The following is a 17,687-nucleotide window of genomic DNA, read 5'->3' on the forward strand; positions in this document are numbered from 1 at the left end:
TGTTAAACGTCCTACTCTAGCGGGCGATATTTGTTTCTTTTTTGCATTTCTAAAGCGAGCGGCATCGTGGGGCTGTTATATCTGATATCAGCCATGTACAGATAGACGTAAAGAAAATAACAAGTTACACCACCATACGGCTTACATAACAAACTCCCAGAGCTACGACATTCACAAATCTCATCTTTGGGATTAGTGCCATCACATGACAACCCACCCATTCCACTGTCTGAACATTAAGAACATTAAATTGGAAGATTCAAGATTATTGCAAAAAAGCCAGATTAAAATCATAAAAACGGCATCACACCCCCAGTCAACGACAACACCCAGACGATAACAACTTACGTCATACAGTAAAAAATCCACATTTAGTACCAGTCTACACCAGACTAAGGATTAAACCTGAAGATTAAAAGTGATGAAACCCTTGCTGACGGAAATACAACAGGACGTGGCCAGGAACCTCCAAAATTACAAAACCCAGAATTGAAGAATAGAAACTTATAGTTCCACCCTTGGGCACTAAGGCTAACTCTCAACCCATATACCTATAAAAACGCATATTTACCCATATACTTCACTCTTCAACACAAGGTTCTTCACAGCGGTCAGACGTGTCAGCAGAAAAATGGAAGAGTCAACTTTAGGAGAACAAAAGAGGGTAACTATATTTTAAGTCTCTAGAAATTTATTTGTATACTTTTATAAGTTTAGTCTAGAGTGCAATTTATTCTACATTTTTCTTGTTCTTAAATAAACAAAGTATTACGAAACCCTCTTCGCATACCTTAGTGATTCCCATCTCAGAGCATAATCTTAGATTCTCACATCTAGGAACGTCTTTTATAAGATCCTGAATACTTTTTTGATTCTGATTCTGATTAAAAAGAGTCTCGAGACCTCAAAAGGAGGAAGTGGAGACCGTTTGCATAGATTGTATAAGAATAAAAATTTATCTATTTGAACAAGTGAATTTAAAACATCAATTAATAAAACTTTCCTGTTCTAATGATCTCCCAATCTAATATCCCGAGAAGTTCGTGGAATGAAGCTGTTAAAATATGTGTTTGTGTTGCAGGCGATTGCCTTTGGAGCGTTAGACCGAGATGATCTGGTGTCATACTGGTGTGGTTGGGACATTAAAAAATTAAAACTTTCAATTAGCGCTGAGTGTGTGCTATTAGATAAAATGTTTATTAAAAGGTTGAGTCTTGCTCGTTTTCTTCTGATCTCTAAAACTTCCAACTGGATATTCTCTCGAGCTTCCGTTACACTAGCAACTCCTTTCAAATTACATATAAATCTCACGGCTCTTCTTTGTATAAATTCAATTTGAGATATGTGTTTGACTAAAAAAGGGTCCCAGACCTCACAAGCGTACTCCAAGGCGGGTCTACATAAAGTCAAATATGCGATTTTCTTTACTTTATTAGGAGCATTAAAAAGAACCCGTTTTATCATTCCCAAGGTTTGTAATGCTTTGGTACAAATCGATGTTATATGGTGGTCCCAGCTCAATGTATTTGTAATAATCACGCCCAAATATTTAAAGCTATCCACAACTTCCAGATTGGTATTATAAAGGTTGTACTCAGCTGGGACGCCAGAGTCTGACGTGAAATTAAAATTTACAATTTGACACTTTGTTACATTAAAAATCATTTTGGACTCAGAGGCCCAATTTTCCAAGGCAGTGAGGTCAGACTGAAAATTTATGCAATCATGGTGATTATCAATTCGACTGTACAGAAGAGCGTCATCAGCAAACAGTCTGATGGTGGAGTGTTTTAAAACTGATCCGACATTGTCAATATATATTAAAAAGAGTGTGGGCCCCAAAACGGAGCCCTGCGGCACTCCAGAGTGGACTTTTAAGGGTGCTGATGCATGACCGTTTATAATAACTTTTTGAAATCGGTTGCTTAAAAAATTTTGAATCCAATAAACAATCGAATGATGGACCCCAGCACCTAAAAGTTTAACTATAAGCAGAGAATGTGATACCTTATCAAAGGCCTTCGAAAAGTCAAGAACTGCAGCGTGTATTTGCTGATTTTCATTATTTGCATCCATAAGATCATGGACAACAGTGACCAGTTGAGTGGTACACGACAGTCCATGCCTAAAGCCGTGCTGATGCGAGGAAAGATTTAGGCTCTTATTGATATAGCTCAAAATGATGTGTTCAAGCATCTTGCACGCTATTGATGTTAGTGAGACAGGGCGATAATTTCCGGCGAGAGTCTTATCGCCTTTTTTATAAACTGGTGTGACATTGGCTAATTTCCATGCAGAAGGTAAACTTCCGGTATTTAAAGAGTATTGGTAAACCAGTGTGAGCATTGCTGACACTGTGCTGACGTCAACCATGAAGTCCTCTTTTCTTAAGCCGTCGGGCCCAGGGGCTTTGCCCTTTACAAGACCTACGATCATTTTCTCCACGCCCTCACAAGTGACTATTATTGGACTGGTGCTGGTATCCGGTAAATCGTATTCAGGAAAAAATTCATCTGCCTTTGTGAAAACACTTTGAAAAAACATGTTAAAATTATTAACCATCTCCGACTCTGATTGCATATTAGCTAGTAGGGCGGAGGGGCTGTTCTTGCGACCCTGAGTGCGCCTCATAAAAGAGAAAAAAGGTTTGCTTATGCCAGCCCGGAGTGGTTCGTACAAAACTCGATTATAATAATCCTGCTCAATTTTGCGAAACATCTTTTTATTTTCGCGTCTCATAATTTTGTATTCGGCCATCAAGTCAGGAGAGTGTGTTTTTTTAAACTTATTGTATAGTTTTCGTTGTTTGCACACAGCCTTACGTGCCTGAGAGTTGAACCATACTGGTTCCCTGTTATTTCGTTGTTTTATTGTCTTTTTAGGAACAAAATCATTGACAGCAGATTTAACGGCTTTCTCAAAAATATTCCACAATTGGTCAATATTGTGTCCTGTTTTTATCGCGTCCTTGATGTCTTCCAAAGCTTGAAGTAAAAATTTCCTGATTGCCATGGTATCTGCTTTTTCATATACAAAATAAAAATCTTTGCTAGCTACCTTGTCAGTTTTTGATATGTTGAGCTCAACTTCTACTAAAAAATGATCACTCAGACCAGGTTCCACAACCTCAACTTTTTCAATAAATTCTGAGTCCGATGTTAAGACCAAGTCTAAAATATTTCCTTTAAAATGTGTCGGCCTATTGACCATTTGTCTAAGATTATACTCCGCCAAGCAGTTCAAAAAAATTTGATGACAACCTTTATTGTTTGAGCTTATTTTTGTCGAATAAGACTCCCAATCAATATCGGGAAAATTAAAATCACCCATGACTAATATCTGTGATAACGGAAAATGTGAAAAAACAAACTCAAAAAGCTGATTCAGGCCTTCAACAGATCTAGATGAGTTCCCGGGTGGCATATATACGCATACGATGACCAAGTCTAGAATAAAAATAGATTGCTTGGGTATGTGCACTGCGACAACTTCAACAGGGTATATCGACAAACTCAAAGGAATCAATCTCGAATCAATTTCCGAATTTACTGCCACCAAGACTCCACCACCATGAAGATTTCGATCTTGTCTATATATTTGCTTATCAGTGTGGAAAAGTATTAAATTATCATCAATTGAGCTGTCCAAGTGAGTCTCTGTTAAACAAAGAATATCATGCTGGTAAGACAGAACCTGAATCTCGTTTATTTTCCCCTTAACCGATCTGCAATTCGCTAACACTACAGTTATTTTCTTACTTCCACGATTTCCTTGTTTTTGATTTTGAAAGTTTTGGTTGGTTCTTTGCTCCTGATCTGTTTTAGCTCTTGTCGAAGACGAAAATCCTCTTCTTGTTCAGATTTATTTAAATCTAGTCGAGCAAAGATCCCAGGTTTTTTCAAATCATTAATGGCTTTCAAGATGTCCCATTTTTTATGTTTGCCTTCTGTGCACAGTTTCACGGGCCTACACTTATTAGTTTTTTCCTTTTGGTCATATTGACCAAGTCTGAACAAAGAATCTTTGTTTACTGTGGTTGTTAGGTGACATTCATCTAATATGGATTTAACACTTTCCATGGTCTCATCAATATTGGATTCTTGTATACCAAAGATAATAACATTTTTGTCGCGAATGTTCTTAGACTCGGTTTCCTCTTTTTTGATCGAGGTACTAGCTGCCTTGGCTATGACTGCTGAGTTGGTCTCCAATTGGGAGACTGCCTCAGCGTATGTTTTCTGAATGTTATTGATCTTACTATCTATTGAATTGCTAATAAGCTCATGTATTTTATCTACTTTAACCTCAATCTGCTCTAGCCTATCAGCATGAATATCACACCTTGCACAGAACCAGTGCAAACCTTTAGTACTCAACAGATCCAAGAGACTCTCAGGAACATCAACACATAAACCGTGGAACCAAAAATGGCAAATCTCACACTCAATGGATGACCCTGAACTTTCATCTATGGCTTTTTTACACTTGCCACACAGCTCTGCATTAGCATAACCACAGCCAGGACCTGATGTTGACATGGCTTTTTTCCTTATAGTGTGTTTTCCACCTGCCATGATGATCACCGAGTTTAGTAATAAATATTAAAAACTTGGGACTTAAAATTTAAAAAGATCCCACTCAGTGTCATATACCTGGTAGCGCCTGAAACGGCCGAGCTACCCTTAATGTGTTATGTTAGTATAAAATATAAATCAGGATAAATAAAGGATAATAAAAAGGGGTAATAAAAGGTATGTGAGAGAAATTGTAAAAAGAAATCTAGAAATCTTCGAAGAGCTCTGAAAAGCACGACTATCTCCCACTGTTACAACACAAACTTAATCAACAAAACATTGGTTAACAGTCATTAGTCAGGATTAGGCCTATCTGAGTTTATTATAATAATTTAGCAGTGCATCTGCTCGTGACAATAAACCTGAGCTTACTCCCTAATCATTGTAAGATTATTTGGTAGGATAATCCAATGCTGCATTAATCATCACAACAGGGCAAGCATCGTGCTGCTTGCCTGCAGTCAAAACTCTTCTTCTTGAAAATTAAGAATGATTACTGGCATTAAAGAATGGTTACTGGTGTTTTGCTAGTGCTGGAAATGCCTAGATTTAGTCTAGATACTAGAAATATAACGTATATATATATAAAAGAGTGATAAAATCAATACATTGAAAAAATACCAAAAAGGTTTACTGCTCTTAATAAAATGTTGTGCTGCTAAAAATAGATCCTAGACAGATGTTTTATAACCAAATATGTTCTTGATGACAGTTTGTGTTGTAACAGTGTCTTCTAGTGCAGTCTGTTAAATTTCTAATTGTAATTTTCCTTCGAAATATTGGACCGCTTTAGATTTTATTTCACTTATTTTAGGTGGTAGATGTTGGCATAAAACTGGCGATTTCCAAGTTGAAATCAACATTCAAGGTATGTCTTTCTGGGGTTGTGATCTAAAGTTGATGTGACGTGATGCTGTCAAAATATCTCTATTTCATTTAATCAGCAGTAAAAGTTCATCATGGGATTAATTTTATCATAATTTTTGTTACATCAACAAAATATATATTTTATAAACTTAATATGCAACGCTTAACAAAGCAAAAAATATCTTGCCATATTGTATTATTCATTAACTTTTTTTATTTTTATCAAATGTTTATTTTCAGTTTCATGCTCTACAAATCCATGATAGTCTCACTAACGCATTAGACCAGCCTGCTGACATTGTTATAGTACCAAGACATGGTTCTGAGCGAAGTCACTACTCTTTAATGGTTAGTATTCTTATGCTGCACTGTTGGCACTTTTATACTACAAGACTATGTCAAGATATTAATTTTGAGAACCATTAGTGTTGCATAGCTGTGCATAGTTATTATAATTGTTTCAAAAATTTAAAACAGCACATCTTTTATATAGCATGCAACTTGAATAAGATAACTGTTTTGTAGGCACGGGAATACTTGCTCTGCGTGTATCTATTACATGCAACTTGCATTAGCTTGCATAGTTTTATATACAAGTTGTATATGGTAGTTTGTTTGCAGCTTGTAGATAGGAAACTTAGGAAAATTCATTTAATGGACTCTCTTTCTTACAAAGGACAACAGGCCATTAAAAAATGTGAGCATAAAATACTTCACTAGGTTAGTCGGTAAATCTTACAAAAAGCAACAGTTATTGCCTTTGCATTCTAGCATAAATGGTTTAATCCAAAAACTCACTGTTAGCAACAATATTTGCAGGAAGCTTGTTTCTGTTGATGAGAGGTTTGCTGATTATGCCGTGACAGATAGTGAGATGGCGGCTATGCAACAGAAAGATTGTGTAAGCTGTGGACTGTATGTCATCAAGGTGAAGTTGTGGACTGTATGTTATCAAGGTGAGTGACATTCTTATTCGTGGAGGTCTCAAGACTTCAACAATTATCAGTAGGAAACGTCTGGTTGGATTATTTATCTACACATTAACTATTACTAGGAAACCTAATCCTATTCTGTCAATTTTCACTGTTAACCACAATGTTTTTTCAGCAAAATTAGTGTGATTCCTTGTAGGGGGTTATGCAATAATCTTGAACTTTCTTGATATTCGGCACATTTTTTTGTTGTTGTAAACTTATTAAAGCTATTGTATATTTCAATACATCAAAGTCTTGGCTTTCGAATGGGCTATTGTTTGCTACGGTGAGACAGACATTGGTTGGTTTTTTATAGGATTTCCTCAGAGCTCTACCGCAGAATTGTTTACTGGCATAGGCTCAGAAATTGTCACATCACAGTTTTCATATGCGGTGTTGCGTGCTCTTTCTGCCTATTTTATTGCTTACCGCTTATATTTATCAACTACGATTATGACGCTAGTGTCAGGCGAAGGTAGGACAACTCCAGAGAACCAATGAAAATGACGAAGGAATCAGTGTTATTAGTTTTTCATGAACAGATTATTTCTATGATAAATAACTCAGATTCCAAGCACCATACTATGTTTTCCCAATGATATTATGCAATAGCCCTCTCATTTTATTGTGATGTTGAGGGTCGGACTGAGACTAATTAGTTTTAAGCATTGCGTGATCTCGCGAAAGTGCTAGTCGTAGGGCCACGAAACCGCAGGTCACAATTTAATCGATGTGATTTCATACCTTCATCAACGACAGTACATTTATTGAAGCATAATTACTTAACCCAGAACATGTGTTTGTAATGGTCGGCGTTAGCACGATCGGGCATTGTTGATTATCTAGAATCCTAGTTTATTACTAGAGCTCTCTGGGTTTAACAGCACTGATTGTCACAGAAAAGCCCAGCCTCAATTGCAGCGAAAGGGACTACCTAAGGCTAAATAATAATGGTGACATCACATTTTGAGAACCTGAACGAAGTGGTTTTTTTGCAGGACGCACTTTTGACACCCTGTTTTTCATTGTTCTATTATTCTTTGTGTATTGAATATAGGCTCATTCGAAAGCCAAGACTCTGATGTATTGAAATATATAATAGAAAAATGATGTAATTTATGTGCTTTAACGAATAATTCTAAGAATCTCTATTTTTATAATGTTATTAATATTTTCAGCATGCGCAACGATATGTTGAATCATTTGAACTAGAAAATAGAAAAGATGGTGATATGCATACCTGCCAACGCTCACGCATTGGGCGTGAGACTCACGCAATCACCCCAAAGAAAAAATAAATATGCGTGAGATTTTTGCCCCAATTTTCACAATTTTATATATACTATCATTGATACAGCACTTGCCCCAAAATCGAATCTCACCCATTGTCCCACTCTTGGGTTGGCAGGTCTGGTGATATGTCTTTAAATCCTTCCACATACCGTAAAGAATTATTGGCAAGTATGAAGGTATGTGAAACAATAACTATTCCCAGCAGATATAGCACATCTGTATATCTTGTATGTAAATATATGTTAAGATACTTCCTCACTTATTTGGTTTAGTTTTCTCAACCTGAACTAACAACTTTTTAACATTTTTGCATTGAATTCCGTTTTTAACCAGTTTTCTTTATTTATGTTAGGAAGATGATCGAGCATTGGCGGATATCAAGCTCTCTATGGAAGCAGGTAGGTTGAAGATGTAAGCCACATACAGGCTAACAAGTTTTATATTTGTATCATGTTAATACATAAAAATTATTTTACTGTTTTCACCAATCTAGAGCATGAGAGTACTATTCTGATATATTTAAAGAGTATAGTGTTGGTATCTACAGACATTACCTGCTTTATATATATACAGTGAAACATGGATAACTCGCCCTCGGATATAGTGAACACATGGTTAACTCGAATGGATTTGCTTGGTCCGTTCCCACGCAATGATAAATGGCTTTATATAACTCGACCTAGGCACCGTTAACTCGAACAGTTTTTTGCCGAATTCACAAACGGTTTCCGTTCAATTTATTTCGAAGGAGTTTTCAGTAGTCGCGGAGCTGAGACTACTCTGCTTTTTTAAAGAAAGCGCTTTTAGTACGCGTATAGTGTACGTATAATTTCCCCCGTACCGTATAATGGAACCGAAAAAGAACTCGTATAAAAATGATTAATAGGGTCGCTAAGACGTTCGCTTAGTTACGGCCAAGCTATCAGCGTTAGAAGGTATTAGCGATAAAATTTAATAAAGATAGACACAGCATGCAAAAAACATATTGTAACAGTGATTATATGCGGATACATAAAGATAAAGTGTCACAAATAGGCTCGTGGCTTGGCGTCCGCTACAACAGACATCCGCTTTACGATGGCATCACGCAGGACAAAAGCTATCAGCATTATCAAAAAGAGAAAATCTTCCAAAAAGTACAGCGTCAACACGGATTAAACAAAAAGAAAGAATAAGATCGTTATGTGACCAAATTCATCAAGGCTAAGAGATCGTTCAACGTCGCACGATGATTTAGATGGTGTATTATTGACTTGGTTAGACAAGTGCCTAGTGAAGGCATACCTATCAATGGGCCAGTTTTGTTAGAAAAGGCTAAAAAGTTTTTAAGGACTATAATAACTGTTTAAAATCTATTTCTACAGTAGGCCACACTGTTGATCTTTGTCAAAAAAATACTTTGTCACAGACTACACTCGATAAGTTTTTAAAATGAAACAACTGATCAGATGTAAAGCATGCTTTTTGCATTGGTCATAAATATTTATTCATGTCCAGTTTTAAAAATTATCAAAAAGAAGAGATATTTTTCTATTGGGCTGAGATTTGTTTGCAGTTTTAGGTGATGTGACTGACAAGACGTTTTAAGATTAAAATTGGCAAAACTGATCTCGAGTAAAACACTCGGAAGAAAAATGTCTTCTGAGCGTTTTAACCGCGATTAGGTTTTGCCAATTTTAATCTGAAAAAGTTCTGGCAGTCACATCACCTAAAAAAACACACAATTCTTAAGTAAATAAAAAGATCTATACTTTCTGATAAATACTTTAAAACTCTACATCAGATGCCCTTTAACTTACAACAAACAACCTATACTTTAGTTTTATATATACATGTAGTTTGTATATGTATCTACTGATAAATACATTCACTTGTGACTGTGCTCTGATAACTTGAACGCTCTGATAACTCAAACACTTTCGCTCGGTCCAGTGATGTTTGAATCATCCATGTTTCACTGTATATATATATATATATATATATATATATCTAATGCATGGTCTTAACCCTTTGGCTACGGCGCACTTACGGCCAGGAAAGGAAAAATACCAGCGTACGGAGGCAATTACTAAGGCGATTTGAGCCTTCGACATGACTGCATAAAAACTGTTGTAACTTACATCACAATTCTGGTAGTTACATAAATTAATATGCATAGGAAAGCTGAGAAATTTCGCTACAGGCTGATATTTTTTCTATGCAGATAGCCTGCAAATGCTTTCCAGCAAAAGTCTCAATTTGTTGAAACTATTAATTGTTTTATACGCCATTTTTAATTGTATTTTTCTAGTTGATAAAAGGATATAGTTCACTGTATATATATATATATAACTATATTTCCCAACTAGGAGGCTTCTATCAATATATAATCCATGTAAGGAGGCTCTGAAAAATTAGGAGGCGTCCAGGGAGCCTCCCAATTCTAGCAGTGTTTATAGTGCTTAACAACCCTATAGAAGTATTTTAAACATGATTCCCATAATTGCCTTATATATCTATATTCATATATATGGAAAAGAGGAGACAACTCCAACAAAAATGTGTAATTTTCTATCAATAAATTATAAACTCTAGGAGGCTCTTATATATGGAACTAGGAGGCATATATCAATTTTAAAATATTTTTACTTTTAATTGTTTTGGTATCGTTTCAGTTAATAGCACAATCTATTTAAAAACATATTGCAATAAGCTTATGACTAAGCATCAGCCAATACAAGGAATTAGCAGCTATGTTGGATACAGTCAGTTTTGCTAATATTCATGATAGCTTTATTAGATTTGAGAAACATAGTTGTATATTAACAAACTACAATAAATTACAATTTATTTGCTGACCCTCCTTATGGTTTTCAAGACTGCCATTTAAGCACTCCCTTTTTTTGCAAGAATTCTCATTGATCTGCTCTTTTTTGTGAAAATTCACAATAATTGCACATTATGGTTTCAACTGATATTTAAGCATGGCTGTAGTAAAAGTTTAAATAATTCTATAATCAGTACCATTCATATTTTTGCTGCCGTGGCATCCAGCCACAAAATAAATCTTTTTTTGAAACTTTTCATCCGAGCGCAATACCTGAGAGATCATTTTTAGTAGAAGAATTGATTTTTTAAATTTATTGAAGTAAAGTGGCAAAAGTATAACTACAGCATATAACAGCTAGAGAGATGTGGCTGTTATAATGTTGCTGTGGCTGTTAGGACTATTGGTTCTTCACCCATGTAGTCAACTAGAGCTTGGTAGCAGCAGAATAACTACATGTAAGGGAGCACGTCACATTTGGTAAGTTGTTCATGTTATTTTAGTCAATTTACAGTTTATTTACTTGAAACGTACAGTTGTAGAAAAGCAGTATAAATTTTATTTAATATTGAATTAGGACTGGTGTGAAAAAAGTATGTTTCAATTATAATAATTTTAAGGAATGTAGCATAGAACACGTTTGATATATTTTTTTTTACACTCGTTTATGTCATCCAACTGCCGATATTGTTCTGCATGGAAAAGTCAAAAAAGGTCAGCATTATAATACCATAAAGGAGAATATCAAAACTTTATGTAAAATCCTAATTTTGGACTTTATTATTGTTACACGAATGTTCAGTTTTGTAACATCAACACAGACAAGCCAGCTGACAGTTAATAGTTATTTTAGTGAATCAGTTAATTCTCCAACTTTAATCTATTTTCAGTTATTATTATAATAATTTTTGATGCTTTTTTATAATGATAAGTAAAGTTATTAATGTGGTTCTACCAACAGTCAAAACTGTTATTAGAATATCATGATCATTATGTTATTGTATTATTGTTATCATGAATAGTGAGAGTTTGCATATTTCAGTTATGATTTTGTAAGTGATAGTAGTACATGCAAAGGCATAAGCAAGTAAGTGGGTTATATGCAGCCTTTGAATTTTAAAACTTTTAGTATTTAGTTTGAATCTTGTGTAGTAATTATGTAGTAATTAAGAGCTTAGCTGTTTTATAGAGCTTCAGTAGTAGGAGGCAGACATTCAAGTTTGCCAAAAAAACCTAACCAGTGAACTAAGATGTGTATTTTGCATTCATTTTGGTCTGTATATCTGTTTATGCTATTTGAATTATCTTTTCATTTTTTGTAGAAATTTGGTAAGCATTATTACCAGTATATTCATCAGATGGCAGAGAGTAATAGAAAGTTGAATGTTCTTTTCTAGAAAAGGTATGTTGCTAATTACACGTTGGTTTGCATAAAAAATATGTCAAAATATCCAAGGTTTCATCTACCGAATTTTATAATATTTTTGAACATATACATAATTATAGATCACAAACTATAAAACATTATATCAGTAAGGTTGTATTTTGAAATGTAGTAATGTTTGACGTTTTGGCAAAGTTACTATGATAAGCAAAACTTTAAATTCACCAACACAAAATATACTGTACAAAGTTTTACTGTAACTAGCAAATTTATACCTGACGTAAGAATGTAACAGCATGCCCAAAAGTAGTTTTTCTTTGTATAGTTGCAACTAATCAATGACGCTTTAGTTATAGATAACTGCAGGATGAGAAGCATTGATGGCCCACACCAAAGACTGATTTGCAGACATCAAATTAAAGGTATGTGATATTGCAATAAGTTGCTGTAAACTAGCACATCATACATGTGAGCCAAAAATTAGTGTGATAAATTGATATAGCCATAGCTTCAGTAAGAAAAGTTGTCAATTTTTATAGGCATTGTATTGTTTCAAACGCTTACATAAACCATTTTGCCACTTTTGTGTTCTATTAATCTATTATTGGCAGATTACACAATATAAATAGCACAAACCAATCAAAGGAATGTAGCATAGCAAAGAGATTTAGTATTGCTCTTCTTAGTCTTTATGAGTCATGGTAGCAATTGCTTAGCAATTGCATAATTATATAAAATGAATAGTTGTCTATGGTTACCCATTACCACTTTTAGTTACTCAGCCAACACTGAGAGTAATTATCAGATTTGAGATACCATGTTTAGAGGCATGAGATTGACAAAAATTTTGTTTGTTTTACTCTTTCCTTACCGTATGCGAATTTATGCCAAATCTATGAGCGACTGCCGTATGCACATTTATGCGAATTTTCCAACAATTGCATGGTCACCTAATTTTATTATTCGTTGAAAACATAACCAATGATTTTAAAACTCTTATGGTATTGTCAGTGTGGTCCGAAGATTTCTCTAGAAGAATAGTCTAAGATAACCAAGCAGTTTCAAATTTTTTTTTGGGAATTTCCAAAATAAAAATGGACATTTTGTGTAAGTTTTGTTAAGTATCACACAAGTCAGAAAACAAATAATTACTTATGTTGATGACATTATAACCAATTCAAATTCAGGTTTTTGTGATTACACAGATAATTAAAGTAGCAGCAGTGACTCTGATGATGGTGAAAGTAATAGTTTTGTAAGGGTATGGGACATTGTAGAGCATCGTTTTAGCTTCGTAGCGATCGTAGCTTCACATAGCTTTAGCAATGCACAAAGTGAAGGTACATTGATTTTTGCATAGCACTATATGTTAACATTTTAGCAAAATAAAATATATTACGAAGAGGTTCTAGATAAACTTAGAAGTTGAAAAAAATTGTATACATATCATGAAGCTAAATTGGCAATTTTCGGTGAAATGGCTGGCGGTAGGCCGGTAGCTTAATTTGTACATGGGTGGCAGTAAAAGGGTAAAGCTGTAGAAGAATTAGAGATACAAATGTATGTATTTCCTTTTGAATGATTTAGTGAACTTTGATGATTCAAGACAATGAGTTTGGCGAATTATATATATAAGATGCTGCTGAAGTTGCACAATGACTTGCATTTAATAGTTTGTTAGAAATTCAACTCATGGCTTTTCATTATTACCTCAAAATGTTAAAAACACGCGATAGGAAGGGTCAGAACACAACTAAAACTCATAGTTGCTCAAACCTGAAATACAGTAGGTTTTATTCAAATTGCAATACAAAACAAAACTGCAAAACTATTGGTAAAAATATAAATAGCAATATATATTATTATTTTTGGCCTTTGGTATCGGGCAGCATGTATGCAGTTTGTTTGCTGATGTTAACAAAAGTTTTACTAATAAGCTACATAATTTGCTCAATTATTGGTGTCAACTTTAAAATTTAGAACAAATGTAGTGTTAGCACTTTTAGAATATACTACAAACAACGCAGAGGAATTTTTTGTGGCATATGACTTGAATTGAAAAGTTCTCTGAAAATGCAATTTGTATTTGCCCATTTTAATACTTTGAAATGTCAAAGGTAGCTCATAATGAAGTCCACATTAATATAATTTCAAGATGCTCAAAGTGCTACGGATGTTATGTTGACAAACATTAAAAGGTCACTCTGTACTATGGCTAGTAAGTATTTACATGTATTTAGATTTTGCATTGATGCTTTCAATTAGGTAGTGTAGGAAATCTATTTACAGTAGCTAAATTACCAGCATGTGCAACACCCAGCTTTGTTTCCTATCCATCACAAACATTTTGCCAATGTTTATAATAACTCATTGCTCTTTTCAAATCTGATTTCTGAACCAAAGGTAATTTTAGCAGTATAAGAACACATAATTCTTTTCCTATGGGTCTACTCACTGTTTTGTAGCAGCAAAGGCCATTGTTTTTAAAAGGTCTGTAAGAATTGTATTACTTATTTTGACTTCCATTGCTGCTCGTAGCAAATATAATTTCAGTAAAACTTGCATCGATAAAGTTATTATTACTTGTTTCGTAAAGTATTTGGAGCAAAATAATATTTTATGTGCACAACAAACATTTTTGCTGCAAGCTTACCAAAACAAAATAAAACGTTTATTTTTATGTTACATTTTAATTAAACATAATGTTCTATTCAGTTATTGCTGTCAGTACTATGCAGTTATTGCTGTCAATGTTCTTTGTGCATTCTTGGCACACTTTTATGTTAAACTTCCAATGCATTAAACACTTTTGAAATAAAGTGTCCAAACAAGGATGCATAACATGAAATTTGTCACTGGCTAGTTTTGACCTATCTCTAGCACTCTTTAGCCAAAGGTGTTTAGCTTTACTATAAAATTTGGTTGTGAAATTGTACATAAATTCATTGCCTGCATACATGTCAATAATGATGCCTATGCTCTTATTATGTGTGTTCTACTATTGCCTGCTTAGCTAATTCACTTTCTACTTCTCAATAGCCTCAGCCTCCCAATGAAATCTAATGTTGTTATTCCTACATGTATTCTTTGTAACTTTATAATGAAGGAGGTTGTGGTTGGGCAGCTCATTTGCTTTTCACTCTATTAGAAGTATTGCAGCACAAGTATAACTGCAGTAATAAAATCTGCACAGAATTGCATAATATGGTCTTATTCTCTAAGGTCTTCTCACTAGCATAAATGACCTATGTACTTATGCAATTGTGGTTTGTGCTTAAAGTGACTCATTCTCCTAATGTGGCATGGCTTGCTATCTTCTTGCATGCTAGTCAATTGATTGAATAGATTGTAAGAAACAAGTCAACCTCTCATTCTTACACAACCTAAAGACTTATCACATAAGTTCAACCTTCTAGCGAGATTGTAGCCGCTAAACTTTTTTCTTTTTTTAAGCGTTTAGCCATTTAGGGTTTTGCAGCAGCAGAAGAACAGCCTAAGCATGTCACAATTGGTATATTTGTTTGTCACAATTGTTTTATATTGCTTTTGCCAATTTTGTCATTGAATTAATCGTACCATATAATGGTGAAAAGGCATCATGAAAAGTATTTTACTTCGCCTCAATACCAATGCAAAAGGTTAGACCGGTAGTGGCCATTTTTGATCATTAGGCCGAACCACTTTAAATACTATTTCTAAGCCACTTACTCGTGTCATCAAATTGCGACGGCAAACAACAATGCATAGGTTTTCGCAGCTATTTTGGATTTGGATTTTACTGCCTTAATTGCAGGATCGTAATATTGTCAAGTTAAAAAGGTCAAGAAACACCAACTTTATAATGCTAAAAGAATGAAATTATTACTAATTTTCATAAAATGATAACTTTGTAATTATACACGAGGGTAGCTTTGTGAGATTAACCGACACACATTAAAATAATTATGGTAACATATAGCATGGTAGCCAGCAATTGATGAATATCTGTGACTCTGTCGATGCTCCTAACTTTTGTAACTTTTTAAAAAGCATTAAAATAATTTTGGATGCTTTTTATTCTGATTAGTAGTGTTAGCTGATTGATAGCACCAAACAGGCAGAATTATCAGTACACTATACTGCCTTGAGCAAGCAAAACGCCGTATCTTGATATTTGTAAATTGTTCAGCACAAGCACAAACGCGTTTTGGTCGAGCCTGGCATCAGTATTAGCAGTATTTTAGTTGTTTTTTTATTTATTATGGTGAGATATCTAACAATCTTTAGCGAACAAGTTTTTTCGTGGAACTTTAAAATCAAAGGAGTTATTTCACTTAGGGCATTTTGTTTGCTTAAATTGACAATTTACTAAGCTGGCACTAGGCAATCAAAATGCCCTATCACAGCAGATAGGGCCTTTTGATTGCTTAATTGGACTGGTTTCTCATTGTTAGTTTGCCACAAGACCATTTGCCATGACTGGATTATCAAGGGATTACAAGTTTAAATTCTGATGTTAATCCGCAATTAGTCAACAAAAGGATATATGTTGCAATTCCTATTACTCATCCAGTCAACACATGGATTAAAGCCCTGTAATAGCCATATTCAGCTCAAAAGTTAAGAGATGATCAAAGATCTAGGTATCCTTGAAACCTGATGTTATGAAATGAAAGGAGTAAGTAAAATAGTAGTTTTAATAAGATCAAACGCTTTTAATGAACATAAATTAAAACAAACAACTGAGTGCAATAATGTCAGTATTTTAAAAAAGCAAAACTTTCCAATGGACATGTAATTAAAACAAATTTTTCATCAAATCTCTGAGTCGGATCTTTAAATCGAGACTTTTGTCACTTAGATATCGTCCTGTCATAATAAATATATTATGATAAAAATATAGCAATAAGATGAGCACTTAGAAGTGCACTAGCTTGTATGAGCTGCCTTAAAACAACCAAATATATATGCTTCAGTTTCACTTCCCTTTGTTTATATACTCTTTGATTACATAATGTTGCTCATAATGTCCAACTTTGTGTATGTTCAGGCCAATCAAAACGCTGTATCTGCAGATAGAGAGCTTTGATTGCCACTTTATGTGTGGTAAATGTGGATAGGGCATTTTGCACATTGTGAAAAGTGCTATTTCTGGTGGTCTCAGATATATGAAATTTCGAGACATGTTAGATCTCAACCTAAATTACATATAAGCACAAAAAAGTGAATTTTGAAAAACTTTTCAGATAGGGCGTTTTGCTTGCTTAGGGCAGTATAAAGTTATGATAATGTATTATTTTCATTGTAATTAACAAGTTGATGCATTTTAGTCGTAATTTGATACGGATTTAAACTAGAGGCTGAGTCATAAGTAAGTGACTGGAGTAAATGAAATCCTTTAAATTGTTGAAGCTTTAAAATCTATGTTTCAATTTTGTAGAAGAATATCGCAAGAGATAAAATATTACTGCTTCATAGAATTTTAGTAATGGGAGGTAGGGACACGGATTTGCTGAAAAACCTAAAAACATCAGGCATCTTTTGCATCAATTTTTAATCTGCATAACATCTGTTTGGGCTATTAAAATTGTTTTGCTTATTTTGGTAGAAACCTGGTCACCGCATCCAAGCACTATATCCACCAGATGGAAAATGGTACGAAGCACAGCTGGACGCTTTCTTGAAGGGGGTATGTTGCTGATTAACGGTTAATTTCCACAAGAGCGTGCCACATTAATAAAAGTTTTATTTCAAAAAATTTATAAGAAATAATATTACTATAAAATCTATGTTTGAATGCCATGGCACTG

At 34.3% G+C, this 17,687-nt stretch overlaps 1 protein-coding gene and 1 long non-coding RNA gene across 5 annotated transcripts in view; one reads left to right on the forward strand and one right to left on the reverse strand.

Annotated features, from left to right (window-relative positions):
* Positions 1-17,687, reverse strand: part of LOC137408309 (uncharacterized) — a 33,526-nt gene that overhangs the window by 2,769 nt on the left and 13,070 nt on the right. The gene's annotated exons all lie outside the window — the stretch shown is intronic.
* Positions 124-6,527, forward strand: LOC137408308 (uncharacterized). 4 transcript variants are annotated; one of them, XM_068094792.1, is made up of 5 exons: positions 124-664; positions 5,389-5,442; positions 5,682-5,789; positions 6,063-6,138; positions 6,261-6,527. In XM_068094792.1, coding segments are annotated over exons 1-5 (273 nt in total). In that variant the 5' UTR covers positions 124-631; the 3' UTR covers positions 6,263-6,527. The 4 variants fall into 4 exon arrangements, with proteins under 4 accessions (XP_067950893.1, XP_067950892.1, XP_067950890.1 ...); XM_068094791.1 differs by having other exon boundaries at positions 6,265-6,527; XM_068094789.1 differs by having other exon boundaries at positions 6,308-6,527.

This window comes from Watersipora subatra, chromosome 11, assembly GCF_963576615.1.
Source record: "Watersipora subatra chromosome 11, tzWatSuba1.1, whole genome shotgun sequence".
NCBI classification, from domain to species: Eukaryota; Metazoa; Bryozoa; class Gymnolaemata; order Cheilostomatida; family Watersiporidae; genus Watersipora; species Watersipora subatra.

What these genes read in the sequence shown, in the direction of transcription:
- LOC137408308 (XM_068094789.1), top strand. Translation starts at nt 632, where the DNA reads ATGGAAGAGTCAACTTTAGGAGAACAAAAGAGG. An exon ending in CTTTAGGAGAACAAAAGAGG is followed by an intron (nt 665 to 5,388) that starts GTAACTATATTT and finishes CACTTATTTTAG; the next exon opens with GTGGTAGATGTTGGCATAAA. An exon ending in GAAGTCACTACTCTTTAATG is followed by an intron (nt 5,790 to 6,062) that starts GTTAGTATTCTT and finishes GTTTGTTTGCAG; the next exon opens with CTTGTAGATAGGAAACTTAG.